Below are 19,296 nucleotides of genomic sequence, written 5' to 3'. Positions count from 1 at the left end.
TCCTGCTGGGGGCCTAGGCCCTCCAGCGCCTGCAGGAAACCTGCGCTCTCGGGACAGCAGTCCCCAACACCAGCCTGACTCCAGCGACCCGACCTCAGGGCTTTGGGTGCCCGCCTGGAGCCCGGTACGTCGGCTCCTCCCAGGGCGCTTGGCCACCTGCATGGGACCCGGTCCGGGGCTCCGGGAAACGTCCCAGCCCAGCTCTGGGAGCTGAGCGTTCCGCCTTGCGTCCCTTCCGTGCCTCCCCATCACGCTCGTGCCACACGCAGCCCGGAACCCAGCCCCAGACCACCTTCCAGTCCCCAGGCATCCCCCTACCCCAGGGATCAGGGGGGACGGTCCTGAAGTGACAAGGAGCAGGCTGACCAGGTGATTTTAATTCATGGTCACAAGCGTCCCACCGCTGGCACTTGCGTTCTTTTCCGTTCATTTGCACGTGTTTACTGTCCCACACTCCGAAAGGCAATTTCTTCCCTTCTCTTCCCTTTCTGTTGACACAGAGGAGGCCAAAGTGGGGAGCACCCCACCTACTGACCTGCAGCCCCTTTCCCTTCAGGAGAGCCCTTGTCACACCCTCTGCCCATGTCAACAAGAGATGCTCTCTAGAATTCTTGCCTAAAATCTTCCTTTACCCCTCAGTCCCCACTGCCTTCCCATGGTCTCACTCATACCTGCTGAGTTCCTCACCCACCCTTCATGGTGTCTTTCTAGGGGGAAAAGCGGTGCACACATGTGTCTTCTCTTTATCTCGAACCCCAGCCCTCAACTCCTACTCTATCTCTGCTCAGTGTCACAGCTAACAGGGACCCCCCCCCCCGCCATGTTGCCCCAGATGACTTCTCACCCCTCTACCCCATTCCGCTTTCATCCGCATGTGACCCGTGAGCTCATCAGGGCTGCTGCAGCCGCCTGCCCCGCGCCCCAGCTGCCACCCAGCACCAGGAGGCACGACCAGGGTGTCCCTCAGCTGCACACAACTCTCTCTGTAGCAAAGAGGGAGACCGGGAAGGATGTGCCCCGTGTCCCAAAGAGACACACTTCAATTAAGGACAGAAGTTCTAGAACCTTCCAGGGCTCACACTCTAAGACCTGCACCATTCACACACACTATTCTAAGTGCAGCTCCATGCTGCCCTACGTTTGTTCCGTGGTTCTTAAAAAAAAAAAAAAATTGTTTACTGCCTTATCTCTACATTTAAAACATCTGAACACTCAAAAATCTGAAGACGCCTTTGTGGGGGCACCCGGGTGGCTTAGTCATTCAGCATCTGCCTTCGGCTCGGGTCATGATCCTGGGGTCCTGGGATCGAGCCCCACCTTGGGCTCCCTGCTCAGCGGGGAATCTGCTTCTCCCACTCCCCCTGCTTGTGTTCTCTCGCCCTGTGACTCTCTCTGGGAAATAATAAGTAAAATCTTAAAAAAACAAAACACAAAAAACAAACTGCAAGCCCAACTGGGAGGAAAGGGCTTGTTTCATTTAAAAAAAAAAAAAAGAAAGAAAGAAAGAAAAGACCTTTGTGTATAAACATGAACCTTTCTCTGTAAATTATAAAGAATAGAGGGCGAACCGTGCTAGCCACACAACCCAGGAGAGGACACACACAGCAAGAGACAGGTCCAAGAAACAGCTTCAGACGGAGCCTTCACAGGGCACCACAGCACAGAGCACAGCCACCAAGAAGAACCCGAAGAGCCACTGACCACTGACAAAAAGGAAATGAGTCCACAAGCGGGACACCACCTCTGAAACGTACGGGAGTGCATTTACTGAACACAGGACAACAGCGATTGCCAAAAAAACAAAAGCAAAAGAAAAGACCTCTTAAATCTAATTGCAACGAAGTTTTTTTTTTGTTAATATTTCATTTATTTATTTGATAGACAAAGATCACAAGTAGGCAGAGAGGCAGGCAGAGAGAGAGGAGGAAGCAGGCTCCCTGCTGAGCAGGGACCGGGAGCTGTAACAAAGTTTATCAGAAAAGTTTACAATATCAACACTGAGATACACTGACGAAAATTTCACAGGTAAACACTGCAGGCGTGTACATGTCGATAGCGAGAAGGAGCCTGTGCTCTGATTACCACGGGACGGAGAACAGGACGACACTGGGGAAACTGGAAGTGACTGCTTTGTCAACAGACACAGAATAAAAGGGGGACAGATGAACCAAAAAGATTGGGAATTTTCAACATTGCGGAAATACAGCATGATGGATAAACCACACAATACAGGGGAAAACCATCCTAACTCAGCTAAGAGACAAAAATAGCAGCCCGGTCTCTGGGTCAGGAGTACCTCTCTGAAGAAGCTGCACGTACGTGAGGTTCTCGTGCGTGTTGGGGTCGAAGAAGCCCTTGGTGTCGTCGCTCGGGTCGGCCAGGACGCGGTTCATGTCCTCGTCGAAGTAGCCGCGCCGGTAGGCCACGTCCACGGGCAGCCGGTGGCTGTGCACGGGGTCGATGATGCCGCCCGTGGCGATCTGCGCCTCCAGCAGGCGGATGCCGTGGTCGCGGACGATCAGGTCCTTCTGCATGGCCTGGAAGAGGGAGATCTGCTCCCCCGTGTACGGGTCGGTGTAGCCGGTGACGGCGCGCTCCGCCGACAGCAGCTTCTCCCGGATCTCGCCGCCCACCACGCCCGCGGCCACCGCCTCCTCCACGGTCAGCCTCTGGTTGCGCACGGGGTCGATGACGAAGCCCGTGGCCGCCTGTGCCTCCAGCAGCACCAGGGCCGTGCCGGGCCGCAGGACGCCCTTCCACATGGCCTGGTAGATGCTCATCTTCTCCTGCCGCCCGGGCTCGTCCTTGGCGGGCACCAGCACGCCCGCGATGCAGCTCGTGCCCTGCAGGTAGCGCTTGACCGAGTCCATCTCCGTCACCTCCTGCGGCGTCCTGGTGCCCTGGGCCAGGTCCCGCAGGGTCTCGGGGCCCAGGATCCCGGACGTGTGCAGCTCGGAGGCGGACACCTGGCGCCTCAGGCCCCGGAAGGACACCTTGCTCAGCCGCTCCTCCGCCTCCTCGATGGCCTGGGTGAGGACGGCGACCAGGGCCGGCACGGCCAGGGCGCCGGCCGCGTGCTGGGCCAGGAGCTCGTCCCGGCGGGCCCGGCTCAGGTAGGAGGAGAAGAGGACGTCCCACACGGAGGGCCGCCGCCCCCGGAACTGGCCGACGCGCACCTCCATGGTGACGGCACGCAGGGCCTGCTCCTGGGGGCCGCCGGCGGTGGGCTCGGCGGGGGCCTGGCCCGGGGAGGGCCCCACGTCGCCGTCCCCGCCACCTCGCCCGGCTGGCCGGCCCTCCTGCGGGCCGCGGGCGGCCTCCTCCGGCCCGCGATCGGGCCCGCCGGCCGCCTCCGCCTCCTCGACGATGGTGGTCAGCCTGCGGGTCAGCGCCGGCAAGCCCAGCGTCCCCGAGCCGAAGCCGGCCAGCAGCTGCTCCCGCGTGGCGCCGCTCACGTAGCTGGACGCCAGCACGTCCCACACGGGCACCGCCGGCCCCCGCAGGCGGCCCACCTTGACCTCCATGGTGGCGGCGCGCAGGGCCCCGCGGGGGTCCGGGGGAACCGGGCTGGGGCTCCCGCTCCCGTCGGCGCTGGCACGGGCCAGCAGCGAGGTGAGGGCAGCGCCCACCTCCTGCACGGTCAGCGCGCCCGCCCCGTACCGGCGCAGCAGGTCCTGCCGCAGGCCCTCGGGCACCTCCCGGTAGAACAGGAGCTCCCAGATGGAGACGCTCTGGCCCTGGAGCACGCCGTGGCCCGGCGCCACGCGGGCGTGATGCAGGGCGCCGCGCAGCTCCTCGCTCAGCTGGTGCACGGCGGAGCCCCGGCCGGCCAGCTGCAGCATGTAGAGCCCCGTGTCGGGGTCGAGCACGCAGCGACGCAGCAGCTGCACGTACGTGAGGTTCTCGTGCGTGTTGGGGTCGAAGAAGCCCTTGGTGTCGTCGCTCGGGTCGGCCAGGACGCGGTTCATGTCCTCGTCGAAGTAGCCGCGCCGGTAGGCCACGTCCACGGGCAGCCGGTGGCTGTGCACGGGGTCGATGATGCCGCCCGTGGCGATCTGCGCCTCCAGCAGGCGGATGCCGTGGTCGCGGACGATCAGGTCCTTCTGCATGGCCTGGAAGAGGGAGATCTGCTCCCCCGTGTACGGGTCGGTGTAGCCGGTGACGGCGCGCTCCGCCGACAGCAGCTTCTCCCGGATCTCGCCGCCCACCACGCCCGCGGCCACCGCCTCCTCCACGGTCAGCCTCTGGTTGCGCACGGGGTCGATGACGAAGCCCGTGGCCGCCTGTGCCTCCAGCAGCACCAGGGCCGTGCCGGGCCGCAGGACGCCCTTCCACATGGCCTGGTAGATGCTCATCTTCTCCTGCCGCCCGGGCTCGTCCTTGGCGGGCACCAGCACGCCCCCGCGATGCAGCTCGTGCCCTGCAGGTAGCGCTTGACCGAGTCCATCTCCGTCACCTCCTGCGGCGTCCTGGTGCCCTGGGCCAGGTCCCGCAGGGTCTCGGGGCCCAGGATCCCGGACGTGTGCAGCTCGGAGGCGGACACCTGGCGCCTCAGGCCCCGGAAGGACACCTTGCTCAGCCGCTCCTCCTCCGCCTCCTCGATGGCCTGGGTGAGGACGGCGACCAGGGCCGGCACGGCCAGGGCGCCGGCCGCGTGCTGGGCCAGGAGCTCGTCCCGGCGGGCCCGGCTCAGGTAGGAGGAGAAGAGGACGTCCCACACGGAGGGCCGCCGCCCCCGGAACTGGCCGACGCGCACCTCCATGGTGACGGCACGCAGGGCCTGCTCCTGGGGGCCGCCGGCGGTGGGCTCGGCGGGGGCCTGGCCCGGGGAGGGCCCCACGTCGCCGTCCCCGCCACCTCGCCCGGCTGGCCGGCCCTCCTGCGGGCCGCGGGCGGCCTCCTCCGGCCCGCGATCGGGCCCGCCGGCCGCCTCCGCCTCCTCGACGATGGTGGTCAGCCTGCGGGTCAGCGCCGGCAAGCCCAGCGTCCCCGAGCCGAAGCCGGCCAGCAGCTGCTCCCGCGTGGCGCCGCTCACGTAGCTGGACGCCAGCACGTCCCACACGGGCACCGCCGGCCCCCGCAGGCGGCCCACCTTGACCTCCATGGTGGCGGCGCGCAGGGCCCCGCGGGGGTCCGGGGGAACCGGGCTGGGGCTCCCGCTCCCGTCGGCGCTGGCACGGGCCAGCAGCGAGGTGAGGGCAGCGCCCACCTCCTGCACGGTCAGCGCGCCCGCCCCGTACCGGCGCAGCAGGTCCTGCCGCAGGCCCTCGGGCACCTCCCGGTAGAACAGGAGCTCCCAGATGGAGACGCTCTGGCCCTGGAGCACGCCGTGGCCCGGCGCCACGCGGGCGTGACGCAGGGCGCCGCGCAGCTCCTCGCTCAGCTGGTGCACGGCGGAGCCCCCGGCCGGCCAGCTGCAGCATGTAGAGCCCCGTGTCGGGGGTCGAGCACGCAGCGACGCAGCAGCAGCTGCACGTACGTGAGGTTCTCGTGCGTGTTGGGGTCGAAGAAGCCCTTGGTGTCGTCGCTCGGGTCGGCCAGGACGCGGTTCATGTCCTCGTCGAAGTAGCCGCGCCGGTAGGCCACGTCCACGGGCAGCCGGTGGCTGTGCACGGGGTCGATGATGCCGCCCGTGGCGATCTGCGCCTCCAGCAGGCGGATGCCGTGGTCGCGGACGATCAGGTCCTTCTGCATGGCCTGGAAGAGGGAGATCTGCTCCCCCGTGTACGGGTCGGTGTAGCCGGTGACGGCGCGCTCCGCCGACAGCAGCTTCTCCCGGATCTCGCCGCCCACCACGCCCGCGGCCACCGCCTCCTCCACGGTCAGCCTCTGGTTGCGCACGGGGTCGATGACGAAGCCCGTGGCCGCCTGTGCCTCCAGCAGCACCAGGGCCGTGCCGGGCCGCAGGACGCCCTTCCACATGGCCTGGTAGATGCTCATCTTCTCCTGCCGCCCGGGCTCGTCCTTGGCGGGCACCAGCACGCCCGCGATGCAGCTCGTGCCCTGCAGGTAGCGCTTGACCGAGTCCATCTCCGTCACCTCCTGCGGCGTCCTGGTGCCCTGGGCAAGGTCCTCCAACACCTCTTTGCTGAGGACATCTGCTTGGAGGAGTTCTGAAGCAGTGATGTGTTTTCTGATTCCTGGGAACCATAGCTCCTTTTTGTTTTTCTCTTTTTTCTCTATTAATTCTAAAATTACGTTTACTACCTTTTCCATTGCCCTGGCCGTGTCTCTTTTATAGTCCCTCACCAGCTGGAGTTTCATCTCGTGAGTTACGTACTCCGAATTGAGTAGCTCCCACAGCGACGGCCTCTGGTCCTTGTACCTTCCAACTGCGACCTCCACTCTCTCGGCCTCCAGCGCCCTCCTCGTGGCCTCGTCGACATAGGCAGTGCTCTGGCTTTCACGGACTACCTGGAAGAGAGCCCAGCCCGTCCCTGCTCCTTTTTGGCTCCTTTCCCGCAGCTGTTGGTATGTGACCCTCTCCTGAGTGTTTGGATCCACAAACCTTCTCTTCATGCGGTTCTGATCTGCAATGAGCGGGTAGATGTCCGGGTGCAGACATCCACGTCTGTAGGCCACGTGCAGTGGGAGGCGGTGGTGGTGCAGGGGGTCGATGACGCCCCCTGTGGCCACCTGTACCTCCAGCAGTCTCAGTGCTTCCTCTCTTGGGACAATCTTCCTCTGCATTGCTTGGAACAGGGAGATTGTGTCTCCCGTGGCTGGGTCTGCATAGCCTAGGGCGGCCTTCTCAGCCTCTCGAAGCCTCGTCTGCAGGTCCTCACCCACCAGGCCCTCAGCCAAGGCCTGCCGCACGGAGAACTTCTTGCGGCTGCCAGGATCCAGCAGAAAGCCTGTGGCTGCCTGGGCCTCCAGCAGCTGAGCCGCAAACCCCATGGGGATGAGTCCCTCCCTGCTGGCTTCGTAAAAGCTCATTGCCTCTTGGGTGGAGGGTAGCACCACCCCCGCGATGCAGCCGGTCCCTTCCAGATAGGGCCTCACTTGCGCCAGCCTGCTGAGATCTAGCCCCCCCGATGTCTCCCCAGTCAGGGCATCCAGGGTCTTTTCATCGAGGATTTCAGAGTTGAACAGCTCGGCGGCAGTAACCTCCCCACCGATGCCTGTCAGCTTCATGCCTTGGTACCGATTCTCTGTTTCTTGCACTGTCGTGGTGATGATCTCCAGCAGCTTCTCTAGGGATGTGTTCTGGACTCTGTACTCGTGGATGAGCTCCCGTTTCCTTTCCTCTGTGAAGTACGGGGAGGACAGCAGGTCCCAGAAGGAGACTGTCTGATTGGCAAACCTCCCCACTTGCATGTTTATGGTTTGGGACTTGAGCTGTTGTCTTGTGGCTTCGTCGATATAAACATAGGTTTCTCCTTTCTTCACAATTTGCAGCATGTAGAGCCCCGTCTCGGGGTCCTCCACGCAGCGCTCCAGGAGCTGCAGGTACGTCAGGTTCTCGTGCGTGTTGGGGTCGAAGAAGCCCTTGGTGTCGTCGCTCGGGTCGGCCAGGACGCGGTTCATGTCCTCGTCGAAGTAGCCGCGCCGGTAGGCCACGTCCACAGGCAGCCGGTGGCTGTGCACGGGGTCGATGATGCCGCCCGTGGCGATCTGCGCCTCCAGCAGGCGGATGCCGTGGTCGCGGACGATCAGGTCCTTCTGCATGGCCTGGAAGAGGGAGATCTGCTCCCCCGTGTACGGGTCGGTGTAGCCGGTGACGGCGCGCTCCGCCGACAGCAGCTTCTGGTAGGTCTCCCTGCCAAACATCCCTGCCGCGAACGCCTCCTCCACGGTCAGCCTCTGGTTACGCACGGGGTCAATGATGAAGCCCGTGGCCGCCTGTGCCTCCAGCAGCACCAGGGCCGTGCCGGGTCGCAGGATGCCCCTCCTCAGGGCCTCAGAGATGCTCATCTTCTCCCTCGTGCCCTGGGCAAGGACCCCGGCAATGAAGTTGCCTCCCTCTAGGTACTGCCTCACACAGCTCCTCTCCGTCACCTCCTGCACTGTCCTTGTGCCCTGGGTCAGCGCGTCCAGCGTCTCCTTGTCAATCAGCCGTGACCTGAACAAGTCACTGGCCGACACCAGCTTCCGGAGTCCTCTAAAGGTGACCTTTGAGGGCTGTGTCTCTGAGGCCTCAACCAGGGCAGTGACGGCCGCAGTCACATGCCGCAGGGCCGTGGCCCTCCCAGACTGGCAAAGGGCCACCAGCTCCCGCCGTGTGTGGACGTCGATGTACTCTGAGTGCAGGAGGTCCCACAGTGACACGCTGAGGCCTTTGAACCTGCCGGTGCCAACAGGGACCTTCATGGCTCTCAGAGCCACCACCATGTGCTCGTCCACCTTCAGCACCTTGTCCTGGGCGAGCGGAAGCAGCCACAGGCCGGTGTCCGCATCCAGGACACAGCGCTCCTTGAGCTGGCTGTATGTCACCGTGTCCTGGGCGCTGGGGTCGAAGAAGAACTTGCTGTCCTCAGCTGTGGAGGTTAGCCCCTGGCTGACCTGCTGGTCCAGGAGGCCAAGCCTGCAGGCCGCTGCCTCGGGCAGGTGCACCCCGTGGACAGGGTCCATGGCACCCCCCGTGGCCAACTGTACCTGTAGGAGGGGGAGGCCCTCGCTTCGGGGCACTAGCCCCTTCTGCATGGCCTGCCACAGTGAGAGGGAACCTCCCGAGTAGGGATCCGCGTACCCAACCACGGCCCTCTCGGCTTGCCGCAGCTGCTCGTGCAAGGCCGCCCCCACCAGGCCGGCTTTGACGGCACCTTGCACCGAGAGTCTCCGGTTGGTCAGAGGGTCAATGAGGGAGCCGGATGCCACCTGGGCCTCCAGCAGCCTTCGTCCCAGGCCCTCAGGCAAGAGGCCATCTGTCACAGCCTGGCTGATGCTGACCTTGGTCCCCGACGGCTGCAACAGCACACCGGCCACACAGCCCGTACCCCAGAGGCAGGCCTTCACAGCGGGCTGCCCAGCAACCTCGGCAGGTGATCGCGTGCCCTGAGCCAGCGCTGCCAGGGTCTCCCGGGAGATGATGCCGACAGCCAGCAGCCAGAGAGCAGGAATCTCCCCCCGGGGGCCGGGCACTGTGACCTGAGCCTGTGCCAGGAGCTCTGCCTCCTGCACCCACTTCTGCACGGTCTCCCGGAGCTGCTGGGTAGTGGTTTTTCCCACCTTGAAGTCCTCCAAGAGTCTTTGCCGCTGCTCGTCCGAGAAGTGGTGGGAGCACAGGAGCTCCCAGAGGGACGTGCCGTCCTCAGCCCCCTGCACGGCCTGCAGGGTCTCCCGGACCTGTTCGTCCGTGGGGGCCGCAGCAGTGTTTTCGGGCAGGGGCAGGAAATGAAGGCCTGAAGGCTCGTCCCTCACACACTGCTCCAGCAGCCGGGCATAGCTGGTGTGGCCCCGGCCATCTGGCGTGGGAAAAGTTTCGGGGGAGCCGCACAAGGCCGTCTCTATCTCCTGGTCAATGTAGCCGCGCTGGGCGGCTGTGGGCATGGGGAGGCGGTAGTGGCCTATGGGGTCAAAGACTCCTCCTGTGGCCACCTGGGCCTCCAGGAGGCGAGCAGCCTGCTCTACGGGGATGAGGCCCTTCTTCATGGCCTGGAACAAGGATACCCGCTCCCCAGAAAAGGGGTCTCTGCAGCCAGTGACCGCGCCCTCCGCCCGCCTCAGCCTGCTGTACAGTTCCGGCCCCACCAGCCCCCTCCGCACGGCCTCGTCCACTGACAGGGGCTCTGGACCATGGGGGTCGAGAAGGGCCCCAGTGGCCGCCTGGGCCTCCAGCAGGGCCAGTGCCACGCCTGGGCCTAGCAGCTGCTGCTTCATGGCCGCGTAGAGGCTGAGCCTCCGGCCAGAGGGCTGCAGCAGCACGCCGCCCACGGCCCCGGTGCCGCGCAGGGCCTGCCGCACGCTGTCCATGCGGAGGAGCGCCTCGGGGCTCACTGTGCCCTCCAGCACCTGGTCCAGGAGCTCTTGGTCAATGATCCGGGCCTCCCAGAGCTGGTAGGCGCTGACTCGGCCCCGCGGCGCGCACGCCATGGGCAGCGTGACGTCCACCCACCTCGCCGTCGCTCTCTCCAGCAGCCGCGCCACCTGCGGCAGTGAGAGCCTGCGCTGCCGATAATCCCGCAAAACCTGCCTCCGCTGGGGCTCGCTGCAGCACTCGGAGTTGATGAGCTCCCACGCCGAGACCCTCTCTCCCTGGAACCGCCCGTACCTCACGGACAGCAGCAGGCTCTGGAAGGCCTGCCGGGTGGTGCCGTCCACCAGCTGCGGCTGCGGGCGGGTCAGCGGCAGGAGGCGCAGCCCCGTCTCAGGGTCGAGCACACAGCACTCCAGGAGCTGCAGGTACGTGAGGTTCTCGTGCGTGTTGGGGTCAAAGAAGCCCTTGGTGTCGTCGCTCGGGTCGGCCAGGACGCGGTTCATGTCCTCGTCGAAGTAGCCACGCCGGTAGGCCACGTCCACGGGCAGCCGGTGGCTGTGCACGGGGTCGATGATGCCGCCCGTGGCGATCTGCGCCTCCAGCAGGCGGATGCCGTGGTCGCGGACGATCAGGTCCTTCTGCATGGCCTGGAAGAGGGAGATCTGCTCCCCCGTGTACGGGTCGGTGTAGCCGGTGACGGCGCGCTCCGCCGACAGCAGCTTTGCAAACACGTCGGGTCCAATGAGGCCGGCCCTCAGGGCCTCCTCCACGGAGTATCTCTTGTTCTCCTTCGGGTTAAGGATGAAGCCCGTGGCTGCCTGCGCCTCCAGGAGGATGAGGGCCGTGCCATGCCTGAGAAGCCCCCTCCCGCGAGCCTCGTAGATGCTGAGCCGCTCCTGGGAGCTGGGCAGCAGCAGGCCAGCAACGCACCCGGTCCCTTCCAGGTATTTCTGCACGGGGTCCAGCCTGCCCACTTCCTGGGCCGTGGTCTGGCCTTGCTCCAGACGCTCATACATGTCCTGCTCGATGATCCCTGCTTCCAGCAGCTCAGCGGGCATCACAGGCCCCCTCAGTCCAGCAAAGGTGGTCTTGGCCGTGGCTGCAGCGTGTTCAAGGATGGCCCTCAGTGCCGCTGCCAGTTCCTCCGCCGAGATGGTGCCCTCCTGGTGCCGCTGGGCCAGGGCCGCCCTCTGCTCTGCGGGGATGGGCTCGGAGAAGAGCAGCTCCCACAGGGACACAGGTTGGCCCTGGAACTGGCCCACGGAGATGGTGGTCGTGGCCTCACTTAAGGTCTGCCGGGTGCTGTGATCGATGAACGGGAGTCCTTGTGGCTCCCCTCCAAGGGTGCCATTTGAGAGTGGAAGGAAGGCCAGACCTGTCTCTGGGTCGGTGACACAGCGTGCCATCAGCTGCCCATAGCCAAGGCTCTCCTGCGTGCTGGGGTCCGAGAAGCCAGTGGCCCGGGAGACACAACGCCGTGTTTCTTCGTCCAGGCATCCGAAGCGCAGGGCACCCTCCAGGGGCAGCCGGAGCCTGCGGGCTGGACACACGAGCCCCCCCGTGGCCAGCTGGGCATCCAGGAGTCGCAGCGCCAGGGACCTGTCCACCAGCTCCTTCTTCATGGCCTGGAAGAGGGGGACCCGCGTGCCGCTGAAGGGGTCGTGGTAGCCCGTCACCGCCTGCTCCGCCACCAGGAGCTGCCCATGGAGCTCGGGGCCGAGGAGGCCAGACCTGACGGCCTCATCCACCTGCAGCCGCTGGCCGGTGCCTGGGTCCACCAGTGTGCAGGTGGCGGCCTGAGCCTCCAAGAGTGGGAGCGCCGTGGCCATTGGGAGCAAGTGCTCGGTGACAGCCTGGAAGAAGCTCTTCTTGCGGCCAGCGGGCAGCAGGACAACCCCCGCCACGCTGCCCGTGCCCTGCAGGTAGCGCCTCACAGCGGCCCGGGCGCTCACGTCCGACACGGACAGCTTGCCCTCCCGAAGGCCCCGGGCGGTCTCCCCATCCAGGATGCCTGCCTCCTGCAGCTCTGCCAAGCTCACTGCCCCACACAGGGTGTGGAACGTGGTTCTGAGGGGCAGGACGGCCAGCCCAGTGCCGGGAGCTCTCACACACCTGCCCAGCAGACCGCCGTAGGACAGCCACTCTCCCGTGTTGGGGTCCTGGAAGCCAGGGCTGCTGGAACTCGGCTTGCGCTCTGCCAGAACACGCCACGTCTCCTGGTCCAGGAGGCCCTGCTGGCAGGCCAGCTCTGGGGCCACTCGCCCACCCCGAATGGGGTCCACCAGGCCCCCGGTGGCTAGCTGGGCCTCCAACCAGCTGTACCCCTGTGCTCGCCCTATCACCTCCTTCCCGATGGCCTGGAAGAGGGCCAGCTTCCCGCCACCATAGGGATCGGGGTACCCAGTGACTGCCTGCTCAGCAGCCAGCAGCCTTTCCTTCAGCCCCAGGCCTACCAGGCCCTGCTGCACGGCCTCAGACACAGAGAGTAAGTGGCCCTGCGTGGGGTCCACGAGACCCCCAGTGGCGGCCTGGGCCTCCAGCAGAGCCAGCCCAAGCTCACTGGACAGGAGGCCCTGCTTCATGGCAGCGTAGAGACTCTGGGCCTGGCTGGAGGCCTCCACGAATACCCCAGTGATGCTTTTGGCCTGGGGCCCGGAGGAGGTGCTGGTTCCCAACATGGCCTTCGTGGTCTCAGGGACGATGGTCAGCTCGGTGCCATTGGTGGCCAGGACATCAAGAGGAGGGGAGCTGTGGCCGTTCATCATGCTTGGCCCTGCTGTGCAGAATCCACTCACCCAAGGTCCCCTGTGTCTGCTCCCTGCGGGGGGGGGGGGGTAGAAAGTCTCCATTAGGGGCCCTGGGATGGCCCAGGCAGGCAGGAGGGAACAGTCAGAGGTCCGTCCCAAACTCTGAATCAGCCTCCAGACATGGCTGGCCCTCCTGGCCATGTGAGGTCCTTTGCCTCACCCTGTGGGATCCCAGGAGGGACCATGAGGGACCTCAGGCCAATCAGGCAGCTGCCAGCATATGTGGGCTCTTCTCCTGTGGGCCTCTGTCGCCGCCCAACACCTTCCAGCCCCCTCCCCAGGGTCCTGGTGTGGGCCAGGCCAGAGGGGCCTGCATGTTCGGGGTGGAGTCAGCGCTGAGCCCGCAGGGTGTGGCCCCTCCCCCTTCACCCTCCCCCTCTAATTCATACCTCCCAGCCTCCCAGGCCTCCCCTCTGCTCCCAAGAGCTTTTTCCCCCTCCTGCCACCCCCTGGGTTCAGGGACACCAGTACCCTTCCAGTCACCACCTCCACCCCCACACTGCACCCTGGACCCTCAGCTCTGGCCTCCGTTCCTTTCCCAGACCCCCACTGGGCTCCAGGCAGAACCCCCAGAGTCTCCTGCCTTAGCCTGACTCGGTGCCCTCCCAGTCCCCCAACCTCTGTGCTCTCTGGGATACGGCCTCCCTGTGCCCAGACCCGGCCTCGGAGGCCCGAGAGAACAAAGACTCGGTGCCCGAGGGCCAGTCTAGCAGGAACTGTGGGGATGGCCAGGCCCTGGGCCCTGGTGGGCGGCTCAGAGCCCCAGCAGCCCCACGGCTGTGCCGCGACTGTCGGACCTGTGGTGCCAAGTGCCTTCCCTCCCCTCCCCCATCCCACCTGCACACGAGCCTGCGTCACCTCCGCCCATCCCTGTCCTGTGGGGTTCAATCACGTCCCCCCAAAAGAAATGTCCAAGTTCTAACCTCCAGGACCTATGACTCTAGCTTTATTTGGAAATTGGGTCTTTGCAGCTGGAACTCAGCTGCGGCCCCGGAGCAGGGAGACCCCTAATCCCCGGCCTGCTTTCTGCGCAGGAAGACCGAGGCGAAGATCTCCTGCAAGGGGCCCAGAGGCCCAGAGGCCCAGGTTCCAGGGCAGAAGCGGACTCCAGCCCCAGCCCCAGGAACCATGAGAGGCGTGTCGGCTGCTCTAAGCCGCCCAGGCTACGGCAGTGGCTGCGACAGCTGGGCAGGGGCAGCACAGCCTCCCGCCCGCCACGCCCCACCCCGTGAACCGGCCCACACCCGGTTTCCTCGGAAGCCTCCTTCTTCCCCAGTGCCGGCCGACCACACCTGTCCTGGCAACCCAACCAGATCGAGCCCCTGCCCCACGCCCACCGCGGGACAAGGCTCAGGACGCCTCTGCCCCTTTGCTCTGCAGCTCTCCCCGAGGCGACCTTGGACTCTGGCTGCCAGACCCAAGAAATGCATTTTGGATCTGACTGCCCCGCCTCCGGTCACAGCTCTGCAGCCTTCTTGCCGGTGACAGGGTCTGCTCCAAACCAGGGAGCCCCTCACACTGCCCTCCATCCCCCCAGCCCGCCCTGGAGTCCCAGAACCCATGCCCGGCTGCCTCCTGGACACCCGCGCCCAGACCCCGAGGCTCCGCAGCACCCCCATGACCGCCCGTGCTCTGTAGAGCCTCCCTCAGGCACTCTGTCTAACCCCTGAATCCCCTCACACCTTCTCCGGCCCCTGCTGGTCCCACCAGGGGTCCTCACAGGGCCAGCCCAACTCATGTCCCCGCCTACGGCCTCCAGGCACCCCTTAGCCTCCCGCTTGCAAGGACCACCTTCCCCGATGCTGCCCTCTCCACCGCCTCCAGCCCTGGAGCAGGGCAGGGTCAGCAAGTGATAGAGGGGCTGGGCAGCTGGGACCTCCATGGGAAGACCTCCATGCCGGGGCTGGACAGGGGACAGCATGGCTGAGCTGGGTGCCGAGCTGCCACAGTCACCCGGAATCAGCCAGGACTTTGATGACACAGATCTAGTAGAGTGATCGCTTCAAGTGCTGCCGAACCCCACCTGAGGCTGAAGGAGGGCCCCCGGCGGATGGCCCCTGCTTCTGCCCCCTCGGGAATTGTGTTGCCCTTCCTAGTCCCTCGACTTGGCTTGGGACCCTGCTGTGAGCCCCCGGGTAGAGGTAGAGTCCTGCCGCCTTCCCTTCCCACACACAGATGTGGGGCCTGAGCCTTCTGGACCCCAGCAGCTGTGTGCCGCACAGACGGTGGGGACGGGGGTGGCCAGGACCAGACAGACACCGAGCAGGACTTTGTAGGGGGAGCTGCAACCTGGCTAGCCATGGCAGCTGGGCTCCAGGAAGGGCCTCGAGCCACCAGCCTTCCCACCCAAGTGGAGCGTAGCACCAGGTATCAGGCATTTGAGACGTGGAGGCTAGCCCAGAGCACGTGGCGGGCGGTGTTTGCTAAGCTTCGGGAGAAGATCACAGTGGCTGAGTGGTCAGCTGGGCGTCTAAGGCCATGTGGGTCCCAGTGGGGCTTCACAGTGACCGTGACAGTGACCGTGAAGACTGCCCTGGGGGCAGGCTGGGCAGCACCGTCCTGAGAGCTGGAGCCCCAGCCCCCAGGCGCCCCCAGCCCCCGGGAGGGGTGTACTCCTAAAATGTGATGCACCTGTCCCCGCAGATGGACCATGTGGGCCCAGGAGCGAAGCGACGGAAGCAGGCTCGGCCCCCACCATCCCTCCAACGACCCCACCCTCTGTCCTTGTGGCTCTGGGCTCCGTCCCAGAGGATGACGGATCCACCCGGGACAGTCCCGCTGCGCCGACGGCCACAGCTGCTCCCAGGACGTTCTGGCTCCTTGTGTCCAGGACCAAGAAGAAGCCTGAAGAAGAGTGAACCGACCGCCAGGAGAAGGGGGGTCTGGGATGGGGTGGAGGCAGGGGTGGGCCCCAAAGGCCCACGCCGGGTTCTGGCAGCTAACAGTGTTCCCACCTGAGGGCGCACCAAGCCCAGCAGACAGGCAGTGGGAGCGGGGGTGGGGAACGAGGCGCGGGGAGGAGACCCTTAGTTCGTGGGTTTCCTGGGACGAGAAGCCTGTCGGCACCCTGGGAGCTGGTGGTGGGTGAGGGCCGCTCTGACCTCCTGGCAACAGTGCGACTCCATTACAGGCGCTGGCTCCCCCCTCCACCATCCTCCCTCCACAGGGGCTGTCCTGGGACCACCTAATGGTCCTGCGGGCAGACTCTGCTCCTGGCGCCCCACCCGGACACATGTTTTGCAGCCCAGCCGCACCAAGGATGGGCATGTTTGTAAAATGTGCCTGTTCCCACGTCCCAGGACTGCCTTCAGAGGGGGTGCGAGTCCAGGGATCCATGCATCGCCCGCACCCAGACCTGCCCCAGTCCCAGCAGGGGTGCCAAGGAACGAGGCTATGGGGCAGGGAAGACAGTGTGCCTTTCGCCAGGCAAAAGAGTGAGGGGAGCGTGTCCTGGGCCACGTGCGGCGGGAGCAGCCAAGCGATCAGGGCCGTGGGTGGCCCTTGGCCTGGACGTGGGCAGGCAGGCCGGAGCCAGACAGGCTGTGCTGGGGGGCGGGCAGTGCCAGGCAGGCACTAGACAAGAAAACTAGAGCCAGTACATGGTCTGGGAACAGGAGGCTCCCGTTTCCTGCACAAAGGGCATTCATGGCTGGAGCGGGGCTGGGTGTCGGAGGGAGCGGGAGAGCAGGAAGTGAGGGCCCAGGGAGGCCTGTGCCTATGGCAGCCGGGCCACGCCCTCCTCCCCCCTTTGGCTGACAGTGACCTTGAGCCTGGTCTGAGTCTCCCTGGACCCTGCCCATGTGGGACCCGAAGAGGATCCCAGGAGTGGGTACCTGAGTCTGCAGTGGGGACCCTGGGAAGGCAGCTGGACGGAGGGGTCTGGAGCTTGGAGAGACAGGCCAGGGCAAGTGACTGTGTCCAGGGCCTGGGGAGTGGGAGAGGGTGACTGGGAGGCCCAGACAAGCCCAATGTCACAGAAGCCGAAAGATGGGTGTCCCAGAGAGGGAGCCACCAGCCGATGGGGGCTGGCCTTGGGCTACTGGCCTTGGGGCTGGGCGAGAGAGGCTGAGGAAAAAGGAATCTGAGGGGGGGTCTCTTCCTGTGGCCCCATCTCAGGTGGGCCCCAGGCAGCGGGAGGAAGGCGATTCCTGAGCAGGGTGAGTCTGCATTCCTTGGGCACGGGCCATCAACGTCACCACCGCTGAAGGTCAGCCCCCACCCCCCAGCCTGGGAGGGGCAGCAGACCGGCTGGCAGGCCACCTGAGCCACATGGCGACAGAAGCAGGAGGCCAGGCCGCCTCAGGCCCGCAGAGACAGGCGCAATCCCGGCCTCTGCCGGACTGTGGACACCTGCAGGAAGGTCCCACCCACCTCTACGGAGCAAAGACCAACCGCCGCGGAAGTGGGTATGACACGAGGGCACAGGGAAGACAGAGCCCCTGCGGACCCTGCCTCCCAAGGGCCTTGAGATGGCCCGGCGCAGGCCTCCCTGTGCCCACCCATCCCCCGACCCCACAGCAGGTAGCTCCCCCAACGGGTCCCCCCAACGCCCCTGCCCCGCCCGCCAGGAGCAGCACCGCCCCTCAATTTGTCAGTCTCATTACCTCGCACCCTCCGCCGCCCGGGTGCCGCTCACTCCTGCCCCTACTGTCCGCACCCCCTCCCCTCGCCCCGCCCTACAAGGTGCCCCCCCCGCCCCGCCCCCCAGGAACCTGACCTGCGGGACCCGCCGGAGCCGCCCTCCAGCCCTGCGGGGAGGGGGAAAGCGCGGGGTCGGGGAGGATCCCCGCGGGCGGCGTCTCCCACGTGGGTGCTGGTCACCAGGACCCCCGCCCAGCAGGGCCGGAGGGAGGCCAGCGGCCCGGGACGGGGAACAGCCGGGCCCAGAGCTCCGGCCACTCCCCGCGCGCGTCGCGCCCCCGCGCCCGCCGCCCCAGCCTCCCGGACCCGCGCCCTCGCAGGGGGTTCCGCGTCGCTCCGGGCGGCCCCGCGTGTCCTACCTGCCGCCCCGGCTCCCGCGCTCAGTCTGTCGTCGCTCGCTGCTGGCCGGTGCGCCCGCCCCGGGGGGTTTAAATGCGCCGCCGGCCCCGCCCCGCCGCGGCCCCGCCCCTGTGGGGGTGGGCAGGGGCAGGGGGCGCGCCCCGAAGCAGGGTGCGGCGGGCAGGTGCCCGGAACCCCGCGGGGCCGGGCCGACGCCCCGGGCGCACCCCTGTGGCAGGCGGGCCGCCTGCAAGCACCCCTGTTGAGGAAGGGCCCCGAACGGTGGAGGGCGGCTGCCCACTCCGTCGAACCCCGGCCTTGCCGACCGCCCCCCCAGAGCCCCGGCGTGGGGTGCGGGAGGGGGCGCATCCCGAGCCTCAGGGAAACGCAGACCCACCCATGCGCTTTCCCTCTCCCAAACGCGACTTCATTGCTGGGCTGGGAGGCCTGCTCTGCCGCCTCCTGTCCAGACCCCTCTCGGGCAGTCTGCTGGGTTTGCTGGCTCCCTGGGGCCAACTCCCTCCACTGCTGCTTGGACTTGTGTGGGCTGAACCGGGGTGTCCTCAGCCGCTCCCCAGTCCTTTCTGAGAGAGATGGCCAGGCCCGGTCCCACCAGTCCAGCGCAGCCACCTGGGCTCAGGGGAGGTCCCCTGTTGGTCCAGGAGTACCTGGACCACACCTGGAAAGCCCATCCGAGCACCTGCCCTCTGGGGCTGCTGCAAGGTGTTAGAGGCCCAAACCTCGGGGGCAAAACCTTGGGAGCCAGCTTGCTGGGGACCACGGGCCAGGGCAGGAACCTCTCATAGATCTCCTGGCTGGTCTCCCTTTAGACTGCCCAGACACTTTAGATGGACAGGGTAGTGCTGTGCCCCTCATCCCCCCAAGGCAGAGCCCCAGGCAGCCCCCTCCATCCCCAGTCCCTGCCCTGGAGCTCAGTCTCCCTGCTCCCCTAGCCCCCACCTTTGCTGGGTCATTCCTGACCTCCTTCAGGGCCAGCCAGCCACCTCTGACAGGTCCCTGTGCCCTGGGGGATCTGGACTGCTACGGGAGGGGCTCTGGCCTCACCCCTGCTTACCACGCCCACAATCACACCTGCTCACCAAGGCTCCCTGGACCTGGGGCTAGCCTCCACTCACTGGGGCAATGGTCCCCATCTCTGTGGCCTGTACTTGCCATCCTGTGTGACTGCTGCTGGCCACTGGAGGGCCCTATCCCCAGCAGAGGAGTGAGCTCTGGCCAGCATGTCCCAGCCCGGAGGGAACACAGCCTCTGCCCACCGTGCTGCTGGGCACTCACCAACAGGCCTTACTCACGATGATGAGCTGTGTCCCTCCCCCAGGTTCACCTGTTGAAGTCTTAAGCCCTGAGTCCCTCTGAACCTGACCTTACTCGGAGGTTGTAATCCGTTCAGACGAGGCCTCCAGCCGTCCTGACTGGTATCCTTGGAAAAAGGGGCAATTTGGGCAGACACCCCCGAGGGAAGACACGATCTGCCAGCCAAGGAGAGAGGCCTGGAGCAGATCCTTGCCTTGTTCCCCTCAAAGGGAGTCAACCCTACGACACCGGGACCAGCCTCCTGACCCGCCGCTGACT

General features: G+C 65.7%; 1 protein-coding gene across 1 annotated transcript; it reads right to left on the bottom strand.

Moving 5' to 3' along the window:
• Nucleotides 1–1,545: 1,545 nt before the first annotated feature.
• Nucleotides 1,546–17,801, bottom strand: EPPK1 (epiplakin 1). Its single transcript, XM_045074091.1, is given in 5 exon segments — nucleotides 1,546–4,400; nucleotides 4,403–5,401; nucleotides 5,403–5,441; nucleotides 5,443–12,734; nucleotides 17,724–17,801. Coding segments are annotated over 4 exon segments (10,428 nt in total). The 5' UTR covers nucleotides 12,682–12,734; nucleotides 17,724–17,801; the 3' UTR covers nucleotides 1,546–2,249.
• Between the last annotated feature and the right edge of the window lie 1,495 nt (nucleotides 17,802–19,296).

Source organism: Mustela putorius, unplaced genomic scaffold, assembly GCF_011764305.1.
Source record: "Mustela putorius furo isolate JIRA1106 unplaced genomic scaffold, ASM1176430v1.1 tig00537303_pilon_pilon_pilon, whole genome shotgun sequence".
Classification (NCBI taxonomy): domain Eukaryota; kingdom Metazoa; phylum Chordata; class Mammalia; order Carnivora; family Mustelidae; genus Mustela; species Mustela putorius.
The sequence above is the reverse complement of the archived record's forward strand: the minus strand, read 5'-3'. Positions and strand labels throughout refer to the sequence as shown.